General features: G+C 39.1%; 1 protein-coding gene across 2 annotated transcripts in view; it reads left to right on the top strand.

The window, feature by feature from the left end:
• The window catches only part of HDGFL2 (HDGF like 2), a 105,890-nt gene extending 84,794 nt beyond the window's left edge, over positions 1-21,096 (top strand). Inside the window, exons 14-15 of one of the 2 annotated variants that reach the window (XM_072405062.1) lie at positions 3,942-4,056; positions 20,888-21,096. In XM_072405062.1, coding sequence (XP_072261163.1) covers positions 3,942-4,056; positions 20,888-20,939 — 167 coding nt within the window. In that variant the 3' untranslated portion in view covers positions 20,940-21,096. The remainder of the gene's footprint in view (positions 1-3,941; positions 4,057-20,887) is intronic. The other variant, XM_072405064.1, reaches the window with a different exon arrangement.
• Positions 21,097-22,762: the final 1,666 nt, after the last annotated feature.

Below are 22,762 nucleotides of genomic sequence, written 5' to 3'. Positions count from 1 at the left end.
TCTTAAGTGCCTTGTTTTTAATGTTGCAGTTCTAATCTATGTAGATTGTTGAGTAGGTCATTCATCAGATGTTGATTTTTCTGTGTTAATGTATGGCCCTGCTGAATAAGCAACCCTTCTATGAAGCATTTATGGTTTTCCCAGACATTAAGAGGGTTGGGCGTGGATTTTGCATTTTCTGTAAAGTATTCTTAGTTCTGTTACTAGTTTCAGTGACCCCTGTGGATCCTGCAGTAAACTTTCATTTAGTGTCCACGATGGAGATCTTGGTAGGGAATAATTCAAATCCATAGTGATGGACATAGGAGCATGGTCAGAGAAAGTAACCCTACCAATCTCTGAAGATGTCACTGAAAAAAATCAAACTGTTTAATCAGAAAACTGTCTATTACGGAATAGGTCATATGAACTTGGGAATAAAAGGTATAGTCCCTTGTGGTGGGGTGTTGTTTATGCCTTATCTCTACCAGTTGATGGGAATGCAGTATATTTTTAATTTTCTTAGGAGCGGAAAGGAGGTGTCTTAAGATTGAAGGTGAAATTGAGGTCACATCTAAAAATAATTGTACCTGCACCCATTTCCTCCACCAACTCTAATAAAGGTTTCAAGACAGCAAATTGATCAGTGTTTGAGAGATAAATGTTGAATAGGAACACACTTGGGACTGTATTTTACCCTGGACAATTAAGTACCTTCCTTCAGGGTCAGTGCACAGAGAGTAACGTCTATAGTATAGATGTGTCAATAATGATACTAACACATCTGGACTTGGAAGTTGTAGTTTCCTTAAATATTCAACTCCTTTTGTTTTCAAACTGTAAGTAATGTTTTACAATAAATATTGTAACTGGGAAAATGAGTAGCAGCAAGATGGAAGGTTTTGTTCAGTGCCATATGTATGTACAAATGGAGCAACATTTCCTAGCTGAATACCACTGTGACAGAGGTGAACAAGTCACACTTCTGGAATCTCACATTAGAGATCTGGAGAAGCGCGCTGAAATCACTGGATCACCTTAAAGGGGTCTCCCCAAGGGGAAGGGTCAATCAGGATGAAACATGTAGGGAGCTGGGTTGCGGTAGTTAGAGGCAGTGGTGGGGGGAGGTTCAGGAAAAGAAGGCCAGACCTGTGTTTGAACACCCTAACAAATTTGCAAAGCTATGTGAAGTGCAGGTTGCAGACCCAGTGGTGGTAACCCTAGGTGTTACTGCTACTCCTAACAACCGGGAGAGCAGCCCATCTAGTAGGGGAGGTAAGGGCCTGGACAATTGGTTGTCATAGACGATTCTATCATCGGGAAGACTGATAGAATAGTTTGGCGTCCCAATCTTTTCAACCGAATGGCGTGCTGTCTCCCTTGTGCCAGGGTTCAGCATGTGGTGGACCAAGTGGACAAATTACTGGGAGGGGCTGGGCATGACCCAGCTGTCTTGGTCCATGTTGAAACCAATGACAGGATATATGGAGGAAAAGGACCTCAAAGGTTATATTCTCTGGAATATTGTCTGTGCCATGTGCAACACAGGAAAGGCATCCGGGAGCTTAGACCGCTAATCCCATGGCTTAAGTAAAAGGAAGGGTTTGGGTTCTTGGAGCACTGAGCTGACTTTTTATTGGGAATCAACCTATATTCCAGGGATGGTTTGCACCTAAATGGAAGGAGATCTTCTGTGCTAGGGGAAAGATTTAGTGGAATGGTAGAGAGATATTAAACTAGGACCGAGGGGGTTGGGACAGTTAAATAAGGTGGCAGAAAGGTTAGGCAGGGGTCAGTCACTAGTGGAGGGTGAATAGGGGGAAAGTTGGGGTGAGAGTTTTGGGTAAATATAAGGAGTTTCCCATGTTACACACAAACATTGGATTTAAAAGTACTAATTGTGTTGAAAAATAAAAGGATTTGGCAAACAGTGCTAGGAAATGCAGCAATGGTTTAAAAAACTACTTCTTTAAACCACTACTAAAGTACACCACTAATCTGGTATGCTATGGTATAGTATGGTATGCTCTGGTATGGTATCATATGATATGGTATGATATCATATGGTATGGTATAGTATGGTATGGCATGGTATAATATATTATGGTATAGTATGGTATGCTATGGTATAGCTGGCATCCTCAACAATTTGGGGCATAGAGTCATAGATATATTTTGTTGTTAGTGTGACTTGGTGCTGCCGCTGTGAGACTGCTCTGTCCTTCTTACCATTCTGTGAAAGTGAAGTTCTTTTCTCTTTTCTGGTATAACAAATTGGGGATGTGGCATAAAGGGTGAGATAAATAGGAAAGGGAATTGTTCATTTTTGAGTAATCTAATTAATCTAGTAAAACTTCATTCTGAATATTTTACCAAGACAATACAGCTACTTGCCGTGCAATATTAGAATAGTACAAATCGGAATTCTAGCTCTAAAGAATTTACAAAAATCCTGTATAGTAGTACACTATCTTATAGATATTGCTCAATACCAAATTAAAGGCCAGCTCCCTACAATCAAATCAAAATCTTTGTTAAATTCCTGCAGTTATAAGGGTCTTCTGTCCACCGCACTTTCCTATATTCTGGAGTCATTCAGTGGCTAGCTTTACAGCACTAGGGCCTAAGGTTCAAGTCTCATCCAAGAAACAAAACTGCAAACTGTATGTTCTTCCCATATGGTTTCCTCTCACATCCCAAAACCTAGAGTTAATTCATGTAAGTTAATTGGCTTTCTCCCAAAATTGGGCTTAGACCTTAATAATGATAAGATTTTTGAGAGAAATGTTAGATTTATGAGCTGCTCTAAGAGACCATGACATAAAAATGGACTCTGTAAAGCACCATGGAAAATGTTGGCACTATGTAAATGCATAAAAAACATAATCTGGGGAATATCTTTACAGGTGCATCTCAATAAATAAGAATATCATCGAAAAGGTAATTTTTCAGAAGATAATTTAAAAATAATGTTACATAGACAAGTCAAGTCAGATTTTCAGTGCAGCTGAAGTAATGTAAAGTTCCCAGCAGGCAGTAAATTTACCTGTGCTGTCATTATCGAATGCTCGTATTTTCTCCATTCTCATATCATTAACCTTAGTAACCCAATGGGCAAGCGAAGGTGTTGTTTGCTTCCAAAATAAGGGGATAAGTTGGCCAGCAGCCGCTAACAAATGACAAAGCACTTTTTTTTTTTTTTTGTGAGAAGGACAGGACCACCAGATATGGAGCTAGGACCTTTCTTCTACGCCACATCTCCATCAATTCTCAGATACTGAGAATACTTCAGATACTGAGGGGAACATGCCGTGTAGGGAGACTTGGTCTCTATACTAATGGGATAAAATTTTGTAATTTTTTCCCTGGATGTATCCGTACCCTGAGGACTGAGGTCAGGTACCCTGAGGTCAGGTCAAGGGCGGTTTGCCAGTCCGATTCTCCAATCTCATGTCCCAGATACCTATGCCATTCCGCAACATATCTGGGTGTGTTTTTATCATGGAAACCAATAAACTGTTTGTCAATTTGCAAACGTATAATTTAGTAATACTATGGGTAGGCCAACACTTCTGTATCAAAAATAATTGTTCATTGGTCTTTTTAAATTAGTATGTAATCAAATTTTTGAATTACTAACATTTTTTTTTTCCTGTAGGCATATTCAGCAGAATGAAAAGAAATAAACGATTTTGTGTGTAATGATTTTTTTAATGAGTATCACTTTTTTAATTGAATTTCTGAAATAAATTAACTTTTCGATGATCTAATTTTTTGAGATGCACCTGTATGTGGTCACACTGGTAAAATTAAAAGCTGGTACATTTGGTTTTTTGGTCACATGCACGTTTTGTTTGTGTGCAGTTTACTATGATTTTTCATAGCAACTGAAATGCGTTAGCAAAATGCCTTGCATCTGGGAGGAATTCTGCTGATTTAAATTAATTTTTTTTAATGTTTAGCTTCTTCGGTCAATGGGGACTCTGTTTCAAAAAACACTCTTGGTGTAGATAAGGATGAAGAAGAGGAACACATTCCTACTGCCATCCAGAATTCTTGTGAGGATCAACACAGACGGTCAGTTTTCATGTACTAATGCCAAAATTATTATGTAGGGACTCGTTCACTTTTCATAAAGAAAAGTGTGGTTCATAGACCAATTTAACATGGTACACTAACCACTGCTAGCCTCCAGATACAGTAAAGATACAGATACTGTTTTTCTTCACAGTGGTATGCTAGTTATTTGTGACTATACTGTGCTTGTTTGTTTGTCACATCACTGTGTTTCTAATCATCCTTTTTTGCATCCATTGCATGCATTTTTTACGTTTTCCATTGGATTTTTGCCATCCTGCTAACCAAAAAGTTATCGCTTTCCTAAAATTTAACAGTGTGCTTGAAAACACATATGGTGGCCCATATAGGTGTGTTTGCTTTAGTGTCCCCAAACAATAAGTAGTCACTCTTTGCACTTGACTCGGGGAACAGCAGACGTTCTAGACATGATGCCCCAGTCAATATGGTTTGCCCTTTCAGGCTTTGTCAAAAGAGCTCTTTATTAGAAACTTAGTAATTTAGGTGCTACAAATTAAACTATTGCACATTATTGGCAATTTCCCACAGTAATTGGTCTCAATTGTTTTAGACAACCATGCCAGGTTTCCTAATGAGATATGGTCTCCCTGGTTCTAATATACTACACCTTCATCTGAAATTTTAATACTTGAAGGTCTAAAGTGTTGGTGCTTACCTGGGGATGTTGACCCAATCCTTTGCCTCTTCCTCTGCTGTTTTTATTTTCTTCTTTCTTTTAAGGCCCTCAATGTTTCAATTATTTTTTTTTGCCCACTATAATGATAATGAAGTCATCTTATTGTATGTATTACTCTGTAGCACTGAGTTATCTTGCTCTACTTAGATTCAATTCCTTTAGTTATTTATGTAAAAAACTGAAAAAAACCTAGTCTCCATTTGCAGGTTACTTTTGTAAGCCAGAGAAGTATTGTAGTAAACCATGCAACTAAATTTACCAACCTATGTTTTTTTTTTTTGTCCATTGGATGATTATCATTTCATATCTTTTATATTCTGTATGTGTAAAAATACATTTTCAGTATATACACTTGAAGTAAAGAGTTTACATTCGCTTGAAGTGAGGTTTTTATCACTAACGTTATAACCTCTTCATAGTTTTTATACTAACAAACTATAAAGTTCCAATATGTTTTAGGACATTTTACTTTGTGCAAGACAAAAGTAACAATCTTCACAGACAGATCATGTAATTTTTTTTATTTCCTATATTACAATTCCATTTGGGCTCAAGTTAACACTTTTTGTTAGCTGTGCCTTTTGACAGCTTGGAAATTTCCAAAGTATGTCAAACTTTTAGGCAGTTAGAGATCTGATTAGCCTTTATTGGAGTCAATGTTTAGATATATATTAGGGTCTACCATCAAACTCACTGTCTTGGCTTGACATAATGGAAAATCAAAAGACCCAAGAAAAATAATTAGGTGTAGCCTATATATTCTTGATTGGTTTTCCTATCTTGTACAGACCTAATATGTATGAACCTGGTATTATGTATAATAATGTCTCTGTTCTTTGTTGTATTGTCCAAAAATTCCATCAATAAAAATTTACATAAAAAAGCATTTGATAGGATGAACTTGATGCTTTTAAAGCACACCTTAAAATACTTTGGGTTGGAAACAAAAATTTTATCTTGGATAATATCGGCATATAGTAGTCCGTCAGCTAGGGTAAAAGCTATGGTTCTTTGTCCGAGTCTTTTGGTATTTTAAATTAAACAATGCAAGGACGTCTGCTTTTTCTCCTTTGATATTTATATTGGCATTTGAACTCTTGATCTGTAGTGTGAGGAAAAATCTCGACATCAAGGGCCTAACGGCTAAAAGCAGTCACCACGAATAAGTAAGGTTTTGTCTAAGGATAAAAGGGAGTTGGGGATACCAAATTTTTATTTGTGGTTGATTTTTTTCAGAGATTCATTGTTTCTTCCAGTAAATCCCCCCTGTATCCAATTTTTTGTAACCCTGATTTTCCTCTGGGTATGGAAGATTTAGCTTTTGTAGGCTTAAGAGAAAGGGGAATTTGTAGAACAATACATTTTATTGTACAAGATAGATGGGTGAACAAAGAACTGCTCTCGCCTGATTTACAGTTTAACTTGCTCCATTGGAGGGCTAATCAATTATCCCATTTCTTACAAAAATTTAAGTTGGATAGGGGACTATATTAGACGTTTTAGGTCTATATTAGACTATAATAGGTTTTGAGAAGTTGTTTATAGAAGCAGGAGGATTAAAGCGGGGCCTTTTTTATATGCATTATTGGTGGATCCCAGTGATAATTATGTTCCACCAAATTTAAAAAAGTGGGAAAATTAAGATGAAAAGGGAATTTGATATACTGCAGTGTAAACATGTTACTTTTCTCATATAGTTAAATAATGCATTTTAATACGTAGTAAAACCCAAGAAATTGGATAAAAGAGAGCCTCCACAAAATAGTTCAGGATAATGTGGAGAATTGTTGAAGGTGTGGGGAGGAAAGAGGCTCAATGTTACACATTTTCTGGCCTTGTGTAAAACTTAGGACCTTTTGGGGAAAAGTAAGGTCTAAAATCCAAAAATTTGTAGACTTTAAAATCCCACATGACTCTGCTTTCTTCCTGATTCGTATCAAAGAGATACCAGTGGGGAAATATAAAGTTTCAGTGGTAAGATAGTAAATGCTCTTGTATACCATTTCTATGGAGGAAATCAGAAGTACCCATGATAAGCTCGTGGTTTAGAAAGATTAATGAAACTATGTGTATGGAAGATTTGACTACTACTGTATATGGCACGTAAGATAAATTTTTACTTACCTAGCTTGCAATAAAATAAGTTTTTTTCCTTTATTTAGATAGAGAATGTTTAAAAAAAAAATTGCAGTTGTCAGCCATACAGACTGAGTTAACCCTAATTTTGACTGAAAAAATGTGCACTGCCATGGGCAAAGCAAAAATATTACTCCCAACCTAACAAATGCGGGCCAATGCTGGCTATATGCCTGCTCTCTGGCACCAATACGTTCAGACTTTACAGCATAGGCAGTATAAAATAGCACACTGATCTCCCACCCTAAAAGGCTGTTTTTTTGCAGACATTTCCCTGTCCAAGTGTCACAGATCCCTGCAGGACCAGGGAATCTGTATCCCTTCAGTGTCACCCACCTTGCGCTACCCTGCTGCCTGTTCCAACTCTGCTCAGGGATCTTCTCCTCGGCCTACTTCCTGGTCCAGATCATGTGACTCCCAGTCAGCTGCTCCCTTACCTCAGAGGACTAGAGTGTTCCGCAGATGCACTCTCCCTGCTGGTGGAGATGTGAACATCACCTACCTCTTGTCTCCAGCACTTCCTCTCCTCTCCTCTCCTGTTCCTGATCTATCCATCGACCCCGACTTGTTTCCTGATGACTCCTAATTGCTGCCTGCCCTGACCTTTTGCATGTTCAAATATTCTTTGGTTCTGGCACTACATTTCTGTTCCTGCTAGTAAGCAGTCACCTGCCTTGGCAGGCACGGGGCCACAACCTGGCAGCAGCTCGCCGCACAACAACCTCGCCTCTAAAGGCTCTGGAGAAGACTGAGCTGTTGCTTAGACCCTGCGCCCCATGCTCGTGTCCCCCTCCTGGGTTGGTGACATAGAGGGTCCACCATTTTGCCCTGTGGAGCCATGACACCAAGATTCCAGAGGCAGGTATGGAAGTTATTTGTGCAGATAATTCTGTCGCTGAAACCCTCCAAACAACTGCATCACTGAAATTCTCAAAGTCCCCTGGCCCGGATGAGATCTCTGTGATCTATTACAAAAAGTTTCCCTTGTGCCATACCTACCCAACCTGTTCAACTCACTTAAAGCGTACCTAAACTCAACATTTTCATTTATAAAAAAAAATTTTCTCTTTACATATAAGGGTTGTCCACCATTTTATGTGCAACACCCTTTAGTACTTCTGGGCTAAGAAGCTGGAACAAATGAGACTATAGCCAATATGGTACCTGAATCTACAGCTGAAGACTCCAGCAGAGACTCCTTCTCACTGTCAGGGGCACCAGACCACTGATGGAGACCACTCACACTGGAAGACCTAACTACTACAGCAGCAGATATTAAATCCACTCTCCAATTAGCGATTCTGGATCCGAAAAGTTACTTTGCCACACTGGCCCAAGCTGGACATGGATTAGCAATAGCCCACCTGGAAACGACCATACCATCACACTATACTCGCCTATTGGTGATGCACAGACAACATGAAGATCTTGGCAGAAGGAACAACCTGAAGGAAGGGGCTGCCCTAATCAGTCATGCCAGAACAACACTCATCAGCGATGAGTTCCCTATTGAATAATCTACTGTATAGATCTACAGGGACTGCTATTGAATTCGTCAGAATAAATAGAGCTTCATGACCACAAGGTCCAGATCATTTTGTACAGGTGGAGATTTCCATTCTGTTTCCAAGCCTGTTTACTTGTGTGCACAATCTGGTTTACCCACTTTTTGCTTAACACTTCAAATACCAATGGTGCTGGTACCAGAATAGTACCAGGAATTCAATCTAGATGAAAGAATGATGACCACAAAAGCCCCCCAATCTTCTTCAGCGGGGAGCTATCTACCCAAACACATTTGAATCCCAGAGGGATAACACGGGCTGTCATTATGCTTCTTTAGCAGGGCTAATTTGAGATCCTCTTCAAGAAGCCTGTGAGCTCACCACAAATATGTTTGTCGGCTTTGGACATATTAGGAAGTGATTTCAGCTCTTGTTTAGGCAAGATACCCAGGTTATTTTTTGTCGTGGTTAGTTGAATACCCACAGATTTAAAGAGTTTTGTGTTTTTTTGTTTTTTTTCTTTTAGATTTAGAAGTCACAAAATTAGAAAGGGAATATGGTTTAATAACACATCACACTGAGTGTAAACAAATGTTAAGTGCAAGCTTACGTAATTTTTGCAAGTAACTTTTTCTAATATTTCTATTGACAGAGTGCTGGTTTCCACGACCATTGGAGTTAAAAAAAAATCAAACCTTTCTCTCACAATTTAAAAGGGCTTAATATCTCTGAAAAAAGATAAAAAAATTTTAAGAGCTCTCAAGAGATCTCTCTTGTAGAAATACAAGAGTCACGTTTTAAAGGTTAGCAGGAAATGAGGTAAAGGTACACAAGGTACCCAGAATGACAGTTTCTGAGACTAAGTCTCAAAAAGTCTCCACAGCAGCACTGATACAGGGAGAGGTGCACAGGTGTGAATATCAAGGCATATCCACTAGGGCCTTTAATGAATGAAAGAGAGAGCCTTTAATAGGCTGAGTTGCGCTGCTACATAGCATTCCCTGAGGTTGGGCACTCCGAGACTCGAATAACAGCAGGAGCCAGGAACACAGGATCCAGAGGCTACCACACCATCTCCATAGCTCCCCCATCTGCAGCCCCTGTATTCCTCCTACAACTACCCATTACAATGGCTACTGAGGAGGAATGGGACTGGAAGGCCCATCTCAGAGCTCTACCCACAAGACAAGATCTGGATTATGGCATAGGTCGCCTGGAAGTAAGTTGTAAGGCAGAATTTCAAGCCATGCAACAATCTCTTCAACAGGTGACTAGTACCACTACGGCCCTCCAAACCCAATGTGCTGATCTCTCTTCACAACTTCCGTCCCATGCAGATTTTTTTGGGCGGCATGAAGCGCAAATCAATTTGTTATATTTATTACACGATGATCCGGAAAACGCAATAGGCGGAGCAACATTCGTATCGGGTTTACCCAAATCTGTACCAAATTCAGAATTACCTGCGGCAGCCTACTCTTTCTTTGCTAAACTCCTCGCTGTTTCACCTGATGTGGATATTGAGATAGACAGAATACATTGAACTCTGGGCCCATGCAGCACAGATCCACAACGTCCTAGGGACGTTATATGTCGCATTCATTTCTATAGAACCAGGTAAGACATCATGAAAAAAGCCAGGGAATCCACCACTATCGAATATGTGGGGGCGCAACTGCTGCCTGACCCCTCCAAACATACACTAGATCTTCGCAGGGCCCTTAAACCGCTTCTAACGGTTTTTAGGGAAAGGAATATCCCCTACAGGTGGGGATACCCCTTCCACCTCATCAGATCAGGAGGCAAAACCTATGTTCTCCGAGAGCCATCTGATTTGCCTTGAATTTTGCGGGATCTACAACTCCCTGACATCATGTTACCCGAATGGCTCACGGCGACATCCCTCCTCAACATCAAAACAACTGCACCGCAAGCTCCTCCACAACACCCATCCGATAGATCTCCAAGCTCATTGCCAGGACGCCACTCTCATCTTTCTACGTCATCCCAGCCTATCGTATCTCCACGCTGATGATGGTTTTCTTTTGACTCCTGAGGTCACTGCCAGAATTGTAATCGAAGCGTTTCACTTACCTCTTCCACTCGCCTGCAAAACTCCTAAGCCACCGTGTGTTATAAGATTAATTCCGACATCAACTTTCCAGGCCACCTGCTATACCTAGATGGACGGCTACCTTCGCAAATATTTCTTTTTATTGGTTCGTTTTTTCTCTACATCTAATCCTGGATTGCCTCATCTACCTCCCAGGAGGGACTTTTAGCTCTTGTCAAGGAAGTTTCTCCTACCCCTTTAGACTTATCTACGTGTAGCTATGTTTTTTTAATATCCTTCTAGGATTTAGGCAATGACCTGATTAATGCTATCTCCCACTGGTTGCCCTGATAATTGTTATTCTGTTTTAGCATATTAAGAAGGCCCCTTAGAACACTAGGCTGGCATGACCTGGGGCCGCCAGTGAGCAGACACGTTATAGTAAAACATCCTGTTTAGTTGGCTTTATAGCCATGTATAGGAAACCTTCAGGGCTTAAAGTAGAGACAGGTGGTGTATATATGTTTTTCTTGATAGCTCAGGTTCACCTGAAGACAACATTCTCTGAACTCTCTCGCTTATTTTAGATGGAATTCAGTGAATGGCTTTTTGTATACCTACCTCATTCATTCTTTTGTCCTATATCTTAGCTAATGGTGTTTTGCAAATGTTTAGAATAAGTCCAGATCCTTGGACTTATACCAAAATTTTCCCATTAGAAATAAAAGGAAAATGATTAATCCATTCCCATGAAAAAAATCCTTTTGTTATTGGCATATTATACATTGATGGGGTTGTATAACATAATTCAAACACTGCTTAATGCTAAAATACATAAATACAAAAGCAATTAGATAAAATAAATGAAAATTTAACCTCACTTTAAGAGTCACTGAGAAGAGTCGAGTGCCTACTGGGATGGTGCTTAGAAGGGAGGAGGAGGAGATGTTATGTAATTCACAGGGAGTTATAGCGGTTGTTCACTGAATGGTAGCAATTGGTGTACTGACGCTCGTGGGCAGTCATGGCTTTGTCTCGAGAGAGGTAAAAAAGGGTAGCGCGTGGTGTTATGACTCATTTTGACCCATACAAGTTCTAGAGCAAAGGTTGTATACCAAGCAAAATTTTTTGTTTTCAAACAGGACTTATACCAAGTTGGCCTTATTCCAAACTTGGAATAAACTTGGAACGCAAAGTGAGAGTACACAACTTAATTCTCCAGGAGACCCACTTTTATTCCAATAGGATCCCCTCTCTCCGCAACTGCTATTACTCCACCTGGTTCCACAGCCCTAATCCAGAATCCAGAACTAATGTAGTTTGTATAGCGTTCCATAAAACCCTGCCAGTACAGATAATAGACTCCCATTCTGACCCCCAGGGCAGATACCTGATTCTCAAAGTCTCTATATGGGACAAGAAATTTACATTTGCCTCTGTTTACGCACTCAACTACCAACCTACAATGGCCACATACCAATATTTGGAGTTACTGAAAAAGTTTGCGGAGGGCACTATTATTGTGGGAGGCGACCTAAATTTTGTATTGGTACCTTTTCAGGGAAAACCCCAATCTCTTATTCCAAGTTAAATTCTTTCCGCTCTAAACTACATGACCTTAGGTTACTGGATATCTGGCGCACCTTACACCCGACGGCCAAAGGCTATACCTTTTGTTCAAACCCACATAGTATGTATTCTCGCATAGATTACATCCTAGCGAGTCATCCTGTATTTGATTGGCATCCTGTTACTTCCATAGACCCTTGTCCCTGGTCTGACTATTTCACTATCACTTTAAATCCCACAAGTGGGCCCTAGAGAATGGACGTGAAAGTGTAACAACTCCCTGTACAAAGACTCAATTTGTGCAAAGGCGGTTCCAGATGCTATTACTAACTTTATTGGGGACCATTCCTCAGATCCCCCTTCCCTCCCTATGCAATGGGAAGCTATGAAGCGGTTCTTAGGGGGGTCCTAATACAGCAAGGAGCCAGACTTAAAGATTAGATCACAAGATATTAGACTCATATCTGACAAAATCTGTTACTTAGAACATTTACATAAGCAAAACATGGCTCCTGATGTATTTCTAGAACTGAAAGGTGCTAGAGCCCACCTATTGGAATTATATGATTTAACACATCAATGCCACCGGGATCACATCCACAAATTAATTTACCAATATGGGTTTTGGCACAAAGACTTTTGGCACAAAGACTACACCCGCGCACATCAACCACGAATATATTCTCCATACAAACTGCAAATGGTGCGATGACCTCCATTCCCAGGGACATTTTGCAGACATTTCATAAATACTACTGAGATCTCAATCAAATCTGTTCTAACCCTGTGGCCCCGCCTTCTCTACATGAATATATGTCTGAAACAGCTCTCCCAGTATGTTCTAATTACAGGCCCATATCACTGATAAATGTAGACACAAAAATATTTTCTAAACTTATAGCTAATATACTCTCCTCACACATGCCAACGTTGATACACAAGGTTTAAACTGGGTTTATTTATAGAAGGGAAGCTAGGGACAACACCATTAAGACTATTTTACTAACCCAATTTGCCAAATCTACAAGCACACCTATCAGTAGATGCCGAAAAGGCCATCTACAGAGTTAGCTGGCAGTTTATGTATTCGGCAGTACACATGCTGGTTGCATGGTGGGCTTAGGCCCTAGTATGATTTCCAGAATCTCAGCACTATACTCCTCACTAAGGGCCTGTGTATGAGTCAGTGGCGCTCTTTCTGAATCCTTTCAAATCAGGAATGACGCAAGACAGGGCTGTCCTCTCTCCCCATTGTTGCACACCCTGATCATGGAGCATTTAGCCGTAGCTTTGCGCCAAAACCCAGATATTAAGGGCTTCACGATAGGAGATACACAATATAAACTCTCACTATATGCGGATGATCTGCTTATGTACATAACATCCCCGCATACAACGATACCTTCAATACTGAAAGAATTTGACAAATTCAGTCTATATAGTAATTCCAGTCTGAAATCCTTAATGTTACTCCAGACCCTAATCAAATGTCAGCCATAAGTACTAATACTTAGGATTTGCAATAAAGCTGTCCAGTATCTGGGTATTATGATTACGTTGGCTCCCACTAAATTATTCACATTTAATTATTCTCCACTAAATAGCAATTTAAATCTGATTTTAAGAAATACGATTCCCTGCCTCTATCCTGGTTCGCACGTATTATTACCCTTAAAATGGACATCCTGCGTAGATTAATTTATGTGCTCCAAACGGTTCCTATATCCCTACCGGTTAACTGTTCATGTATTAAACATATATTACTTTGAAAATGGTCTGGTAATGGTACTGGTGGACCAGTCTCTGTTACAACCAATCTTTCCTATACCTAAACTCACCAATGATTTATTGCACAATTGGACGTCATCATTAGATCAGGTAAATTGTCAACAAGACCAGGCCCCATGACACCATTATTTGATAACCCGGCATTTCCTCTAGCAATGAGTGCCGCAAACTTTTAATCTTGGTCTGTCTCTGATGATCGCCACTTTAGGAGTATACTACTTAACTGATGGGTCCCCCCTCTGTCATCTCTTAATATACCAAATAGAAGCATATTGCTATCATGACTCTCATGTGGGCAATTGTCCTCCTTTGTAACCTCCTTCACTGTTACATCACCACTACATAGAGGCTTGATGGAATTTGAGGAACTAATCAGCTCACCCATATTCTTTCTAGGTTATATGGGATGATTATTCAGAACTCTGTTTCCACTTCTCCTATATACACTCGATATTGGGAGAGGGAACTGGATGGGCTAATAACTGCAGAGCATTTGGAAAGGTTTGGGAAAAATCCTTTATTCTTACACATAAGCTCGCATTGACATGCAAAGCACAGGAGATCTTATCTAGATGGTATTATTGCCCCATAGATTTGCATCGAATTTCACCCACGCAGTCCCATAGATGCTGGCAGTGCCACTCGCAAAGAGGGACAGTGCTTAATTTATGGTGGGAATGTCCAGTCATATTCATTTTTTGGGACACGATTATCCAGTTATCCAGTGATTGCACTGGGTCTACCGTACCTAATAATCCTAAAGTAGCTCTTTTTTCTATGGTCCCGGGATCGCTCAAAAACATCAAGTAGGGTGCATTACGCCACTTTCTCAGAGCCGCAAGGGTTCTAATTCTGAGACAATTGAAGCAATCTACTTCTTCTATTGCAGACTAAGTCTCTGAGCTCGAAAAAATTTGTCATATGGAAATGTTGGTTGCGGAGGATGATAGAATAGAACAGTTAAAACTTAGTCCACCTGGGATTGGTTTAAAGAATCTCCCCAACTCCAAACGAATTTACACTAGAGATAATAATTGTAAACTGGGTTCCATGTTTCAGCATTGAGGGCTACCTACCTACTTTTTTGAATTTATCATCTCTGCTTTGTCTATCCTCCTCCCTCCCCTTCCACTCCCTATTGTCTACTTTGTTGTTTTCGTTTGTCTTTTGTTGTAAGATTGTCCCCTTTTCTCTATTTTTCTTTGAACCCACCATTGGTTTATAATACATGTCATATGATTCTGTTAGGAACCTACAGTGTTTCATATTTAGTTTGACCAATATGTGTAATTCTCGGCCCATAAAAGCTCCTATTTTCTAGTTTAAATGATCTTCAGGGTTTATGTTTTTGTTGTTTTGTTTTATTGTTTTTTTGAAAAACCCAACAAAATTGATAGAAAACAAAGTTGTATGACCTTGAGCTTAGTCTACACCACTGTTTTCCCCAGCGTTTAACCTGAGGCTTTAAAAGCCCATGTTTGAAATTCCCATGCATTCCAATGGGCTAATCTCCACCAGGATGTTTTCTTGAGGCACGTTTTTAAGCGGTATAGAGAACCTTCCTTGCAATGTTTTAAAAATTTAAACGCAGGGAAAACGCAAGAAATGCGGGAAAACACTTGAAAACATTCCAATTTAATTCAATAGAGGCTTTTACAAGCATTTTTAAGCTTTTTTATGAAAGCTTCCATGGAAAACAATGGAGCTTTTATAAGCGTTTTAAGCAGGACTTTGGAAGTCTTTGGAAGGACTTTGAGACTCCTCACAGTGAGGGATCCCCAGACACTAGAGAGGGCAAAAACAGAATTTCTACCCTACATAAAAGGGTTCTCTACCTTTTCATGTACAATGAAAATTCTCAGTGTAGGTAGGCTTTAAGTTTCACAAATGTTGCCTTACTCAGGACTGCTCTATGATCTTGTTGGAGGAGGGTCTAAATAATAGATCTGAAAAAACGGAAAGCTTTAGAATGTTTTTGGGGTACGTTAAGGCAGTTAAAAAGGCAATACGTAGATACATGTTACAGGATCTAAGGACAAAGTAATTTGACTAGGATACTATTACTTGTTTAGTAAAGTGGCTCGTCAAAAACAGAAAAAATATCCCCCCCAAAAAAACAGGGAATATGTATAAGGGGGACAGATAAAAAAAAAAAAAAAAAAAAAGAGTAGAGATTAGAAAATAAGAAATACCGTATAATAAATCTGGTGTTTCTTCCAAAGCTTCCAAGATGCCTGGGGGAAAGAAAGAAATGGAATCACATGTAATTCTACTCAAGACAATAGCAATAACCATAAATAAATGTGTACTTAAAGATTCAGAAAATATTATTTTGACTAAAACATAAGACACTTGAAACCTAGACCATGAAAAAGTAATTTCACCTTTAGAGTTGGCAAGTCAGAGCTTCCAATAGAAGCTTTTGGCCTCTTGACACAAAGAGTAGGACCAAAGTCTATGGAGATTTATCAACCCAGACCCATAAAAAGCCTGACATTAGAAAAACTTGAACAGTAACTTGAGAGTAAGCAACATTGCAAAATATAAATTGAAGCTTGAAGAGGAAACCCCTATACCTAATTTGGTTGACTTGTAGGGTCTTGAGATAGTGCTTAAAATCCTGAAGCCTAGCAAAAGTAGCCGCTGATAGGTTGGAGAAGGGTTGGTATGGTTGACCTTGGAATTCCAAAGAGTTTTTGGTATGGGCCATCTCCTTGGTCTTATAGTAATGAGGACAAATTATCACATCTCTTGGGGGACCATCTTCTCAGTGTTAAGGCTTGATGTATATGGTCGAACTCTAGACTCTCCAATGGTAATTCCGGTAAAATTCCTTTAGCAGGGTAGTAAATGTGCCCGACAAATCAACCACCGTTTCTGCTAGACCTCGTAAACGATTATTCACACTATGGTTGTGCGGTTTTGTAATACTCCAGTAGGACCTTTAACGGCGCATTCTCCTGTTTCAAATAGCCTAGCTCTGAACCATAGCTTCCTAAAAGCTTTTCAAAATATGAGCATCTATACTATACAGCTGTCGTACAGCCTCCAAAATCTTTTATTTCTTAAGTAAGCTGATTTGTAATGTGCATGGAGACCTTGTCTAGGAGCAATGTATCTCTTTGGGTAAGTAAGTCTCCTTGGCTTACCTCCATGATTTTCTCAAGCTAAGCCTAAATAGAAAATTCTTTAATGGTCAAGCCAATGACCTGATTTAAATGCCTTCCATATGCTGAAGACATTTAAAGGAACAAGCTTAAGAACAAGCAGGTTGTTGAAGGTGGCTGCAGTAGAGGCCTGACTAAGATCACCTTATCACAAGTGCTGAATATTTTCTGTGAAGATGCTCTGACCCAAACAGTAATTGCATGGAAGGGATATATAACAATGTGCTAAACAAGACTGCATCAATATACTAACATTACTTTTTTCCAAACATTATGGTGGCCAGAAATCAGGCTCTTTTTAGGGCCATCAAAAAGTGTTTGTAAATATATTTAAAGTCTGCAATTTGCATTTTATTCATGTCTGAATTGTTTTAAAATTTTACATTGAAGAATATGTATTTGTCCCAAGCGTGTTTATTCCTGCCTTCTCCTCTTTCACAATTGTACTTACCTCAATTCCTCATCTTTTTCCATCCCTTAATGTACCTGAATAGAGTAGAATGGTTCTCACAGAAATAAATGGTGCAGATGGTTCCTCCAGGATTATTTAATTTTTAGAAGGGATCAGATCCCGCAACTTACAGACCGCTCTTTCCTGTTTATCACAGATCTGTTCTTTATCTGCTCCAGTCTATTATCTATTGATTTAGCATTAATCAACTATATTAATGGTTGAGGGAAAAAAGAACAGAGAGCGTATAGAGAAGTGTCTTTTGGATTTGGTTTTGACTTTGGCAAGGGCTATTTCAGTGGAATGGCAGGTGTGGAAACCAGACTAAAACGGTATATTTATAAATCATTACTCTGTAAATGCGACCTTTTTGTCAAAAAATTCACTAGAATGCATAGCATTTCCTATTGTGATTTCTGTGCACTTTTGATTCATTGTTTTAATAGGGCATTGAAATGAACTCCTGTCAGTGAACTTTTTGACAAATTGACGGGAATAAATATTATTACACAGTATTTATATAATGCCAACATATTATGCAGCGCTTTACAAAGTCCATAGTCACGGTGCTAGCTGTCCCTCAAAGGGGCTTACAATCAAATGTCTTTACTATAGTCATATGTCTTTATTAGTCTAAGGTCAATTTTGGGGGCAAGCTAAATAATCTAACTGCATGTTTTTTGAGTATGGGAGGAAACCAGAGTACGTGGGGGAAACCCACACAAACATGGGGAGAACCTGCAAACTCCATGCAGGTAGTGTCCTGGCTGAGATTTGAACCTACGACCAAGTGCTGCAAAGTCCAGAGTGCTTACCTCTGAGCCACCGTGCTGCCAAATCAATATACCCCAATATTGGCATTGTATTATTGAGGAGAAGAAAATGCTAGTGGACAAAGATTAATAAGGGGAGGAAAATGCTCGTGGAGACAGGTTAAAAAGAGATATTAGTACAGGCAAGAAAAAATTAGGCAAGCTGGAAGGGATACAATGGAAGAGAGTCCAGAGCAAATGTGGATCTGAACAACATCTCTCTTCTTTAGTGGACTAAAGACTATTTACAGGGGAGGGGTTTTTGCTTGCTTGCATTAGCTTTCTTTAGTAACCCTTTATAGTGAAACTAAACATGGCCAACTCACCTGTCTGGATTGCAGTGCCAGGATCACCATTTTCTCTATTCTTCCACTTTCGGATGCTGCCTGGTGGTGGAAGCTTTTTGCCAGAAACCTGGGGAAGGGGGTGTGTTAGGCAGGTAGGTTGCATTTTAGAAGGGATGTAGCCACGCATCAAAACCTAATGTTGCATGAGAGGCATTAGGAAAATGAACACAATTTTGCCAGTACAGTATAATTTACTGATGATCCAGCATCATCCACATCAACGTCTTTCAATGTTGTCATTGCTTTATTATCATCATCACACTTATAATGTCATAATGAATGCATGACCCTGATCATGACCCTCATGTGATGTCTGCCCAGTAAATACTTTATTCCTATTGTAACAGTTTTTAATATTGGTTTTCCTTGAAGTCAAATAAAATTATATAATATCTGTTCTGAGAAATTTTTTTTTTTCAGCTAAGTGGGGAGAAGCTGTAGTCAAAAAGAGGGCAGAGCAAGACAGCAAATTTATTGATCCAAGTTGTTTACACCATAGGGTACCCATTGTCAGTGTTCTACCTGCCCCTTCTACTTTGGTCCAACTTTCTAATCTCTGCCCACCTAAATATATCTGTCTCAACTGTCCATTATTGTGACCCACCTTGCCAATGTTTCATGTTTTGTTAAAAGTGTAGTTAAGTAGTAACCGACCGTTCTCCTGTCTTCTGGTTTACGTCTCTCAATGCAATGTGTAATTATTGTAGTGTAACAAGTTCACAGCAGGAGTAAAAAAAAAAAAAAAAAAAATACTGACATTTACTGCTCAGAGAGACCTTACATTAGATGTGGCCTCTTCTAGGTAAAGCAAACATTTTGTGAAGACAATTTTTTTTTTCACTTGATCCATCCACATAGTGCAGCATGTACCACGCTCCTTCCTCTTTCCGATGCTCACTGTTCTGTCCAGAGCTGCCATTTTATTTCTACCAGGTTTTTCGGGTGCCTTTCTCACTATGCATGCATTCCTGATGTTGTGACACAAATATCCCAGGATTTATCCTTTCAGTCATAAAGATGTTTACAGTAGAAACTGAAAAGACTGAAAGGGGGAGGTGTTTTTTTTTGTTTGTTTTTTTTGGGTTTTTTTTGGTAATGAAAAAAATGCATTTTTCCAATTTTTAAAGGGATACACCCATACTACAGATTTTTAACATGTGGTGATGCTTTAAGAGCTGTCCCCATCCTTTTCACTGGCCATATTCCAAAAAAAACAGCAGTGTGATAACTGTGTGTAAATGTCAACATTCTGCATTCAAGTCACAGTGGTCAAAGCTTTGTATCAGAACATCCTTAACAATTTGTTGTAATGACTTGAAATCCCCGGGGTACAGGGGACCCTTATAGCTTATTAGTAACCAAAATTTCAACCAAAGAATTTCAAGATATGGGGATCACAAGTTTGAAACGGCAACCTTAAAACTTAATATTTGTAAGTTTTTAAAGGTGTATGTGTCATGGAGCCCGATATTGAAAATGCAAATTGTGGACCCCCCGGACCAAGAAGCATCGAGGTGGGGCCCCTAAATTAATACCCACCTTTCACAAAACTATAACTGTCATACTATGCTACCAACACCAATTTCTCTGGAATGGGGGAGGTATTGAAAACAGAAAATGTAGGGCACCATTAGAACATAAACTTCAGCTTACCCATCAAAAATTACTGTCCTGTTACACAACAGTACCCTTCCAATATCTGAACCCCAATTTTGTTTTAGTGGGCAGAGATTATGTAAAATTGATACAATAGAGATGACATTTTAGGGAATGTTATCCACAGATGTTTCACACACATCTTCAGTTTCTTATGCCTCCTCATTCCAGAGAAATTGGGGTGCAAATGTTAAAAGAGGGCTATGTGTAACAAACAAAAACAACTTGTATGTTCTGATGATGATAAAGTAATGACATTTTAGGGGGTGTTTGTTAGCCAAAGGTGTCCCCCCAGTTGCACACCCCACCTTTCTAGGGAAATTGGGATACAAAAAACAGAAGCAGACATTTTTGTGACAGGTAGGTAAAAATGTAGTGGTCATTAGGGTCTTTTGGTTCAATAGTTTGTCAGATAACCAGTCCTAACAGCCTTTTGGTTGCTGCTATTCTTTTAAACATCATAATAATCTTTCACAGATGTGATGTGAGAAGTGATGAAACGTAAGTATCAAAAATGTGTAGTGTGTATTTTGTGCTTTACCTACTTTAAACACACAGATATTCTATTCCGAACACAACTGTATAATGTTCATACATTCTTATAAAGTTTAATGCTTTTTTTTTTTTTTTTGGTCCCTTCTGTCTTATAGCGAGGAACCACCAACAGCAACAGTTGACACCAGCACCATCCCTGAAAACTGAAGAGTCTAGTAGTCATTGTCACAGATTTCTCTGTCCTGGAAAATCCAAGCTTATAAAACCAGTCATGTTCGACACTGGTTATTTTGTATCTGTTTTTGTTTAAAATTTATTTCTGCTGCTGATACCATTAAATGATAAATTGCTTTTATAAAAAAAACAGCATATGAAGTATGTTTTCAGATTTCCACCACACTTACAATAAAAACTTGCATTTAGGCAGTTATCTATTAAAAAAAAAACAGAACCCTACAGCATCCAGTGGCAAATAAACTATGTAGAAATAAATATATATAAATAAAGTATATAAATACTGGGAATAAAAAGATGGCCATGTTATCATTGCTGTTTTGGGGACTGAGCTTTTATGCAGCTAACCTGCAAAAGTTGGGTAGCTATTAGCAAGTTATACTAAAATACCATAGGTACAAAAAAAGTGTTATTCTTATTTTCAAGCACAAACAGCATCAACATAAGCTTTCCTTATCTGCCTACTAAGGGAGGAAAAAATAAATAAATAAAAACCGCAGCTTTGGCTTAAGAAACTCCAGGTTCAGCACACCAGTGAATGTGTTTGAGTAATTATACTCCTTTCTCCCCTGAGAAGGTATGTGGGAAGTTTTGGTCGAGTTTGAAATTTAATTCCAATTGCTTTTTTGACTGCAAAAAATATGTTTACTGTCAATATCAAATTGTTGTATGTGGACTGACCATGGATTTAGGCACACAATGTTTTTTTTCCTCCCAATACTGCCATTCATGTGTTCATTGCATTTGCTTCAATAAGCTAGCCAAGCCACAGAACATGTGGCTTTCTCTGTCAGACACGGTCATCTGTCTGAGGACGTGAGTGAGTAAGGACTGTCAGCAGGGCTAGATATACTTGACATGTATTACAGCCACCCAGTGTACAGCGTAAAGTTTTTTCCCCCCAAGCGCAAACATATAGTGTAAACATCTACATTGGTGGTTATCCACTCATGCTACAGAACTTTTGCAACACACACCTCAATCATACAAGTATTTGGGTGTTAAAAATGTGCGATCTGAAAAGGTAAAAGGTTTCAGTTGTGCAGAAAATCAAAACTTGCTACAACATAAAACACATTACTAGCCACACCCTTTTTGTTTCGCAGTCTACCTGGTGTCCAAATATAGGCATATTTTGACAACCTGCAGTCTTTAGGGCTGTCCTGCCTTCCCCTGCATCTTTTTGTTTAAGTCTGCCTATAGTAGGGAAAGGTAAAATTAGAAGTAGAAAAGGTTTATGAGGAAGTGAGCTATCCTGCAAAACAATAAAATATCAGGGAGCTCCCACATACTTGGTGTGCCACTGTTCACACAAAACTGGTGTTGGCTCACATGGATTACCACAGGGATAAATAAAACATTTTTTTTTTTTTAATTCTTTTTTCCATAAATCTGTTCTTATTTTTCTGCATGCTTGAAATGTTACATTTCCTCCAGCATGCTCTCCTTATGAGCTCCCTGAGAGTGGGTGTGTACTATAGACCTGGCAATGAGCTATGGCAGCTCCCCATCCACCTTGTACAGCAAGATAATCTCAGCAGCAGCACCACAAGAGCTAAGTCTGTATCCATGCGGCTATTATTATCCCCATGTATAAACCTTCATATCTCCTATACAGATTGTCATAGAAATGTGAAATTTCAGTGTACACAGGGAACCCGACAACTGTTACTAAACTGTAACTAAATTTCAGCCCCCAAAACATAACTTGTTAGATAAGGGGTAACAAGCAAAAAATCCCAATAACAATCAGGGATATTTTCACAATAAAGGGGGAGGGCTATTTTAAGACCAGG

The sequence above is a fragment of the Pyxicephalus adspersus genome, chromosome 3 (assembly GCF_032062135.1).
Source record: "Pyxicephalus adspersus chromosome 3, UCB_Pads_2.0, whole genome shotgun sequence".
Classification (NCBI taxonomy): Eukaryota; Metazoa; Chordata; class Amphibia; order Anura; family Pyxicephalidae; genus Pyxicephalus; species Pyxicephalus adspersus.
Note: the sequence above shows the minus strand (reverse complement) of the source record. Positions and strands in the feature narration are given on the sequence as shown.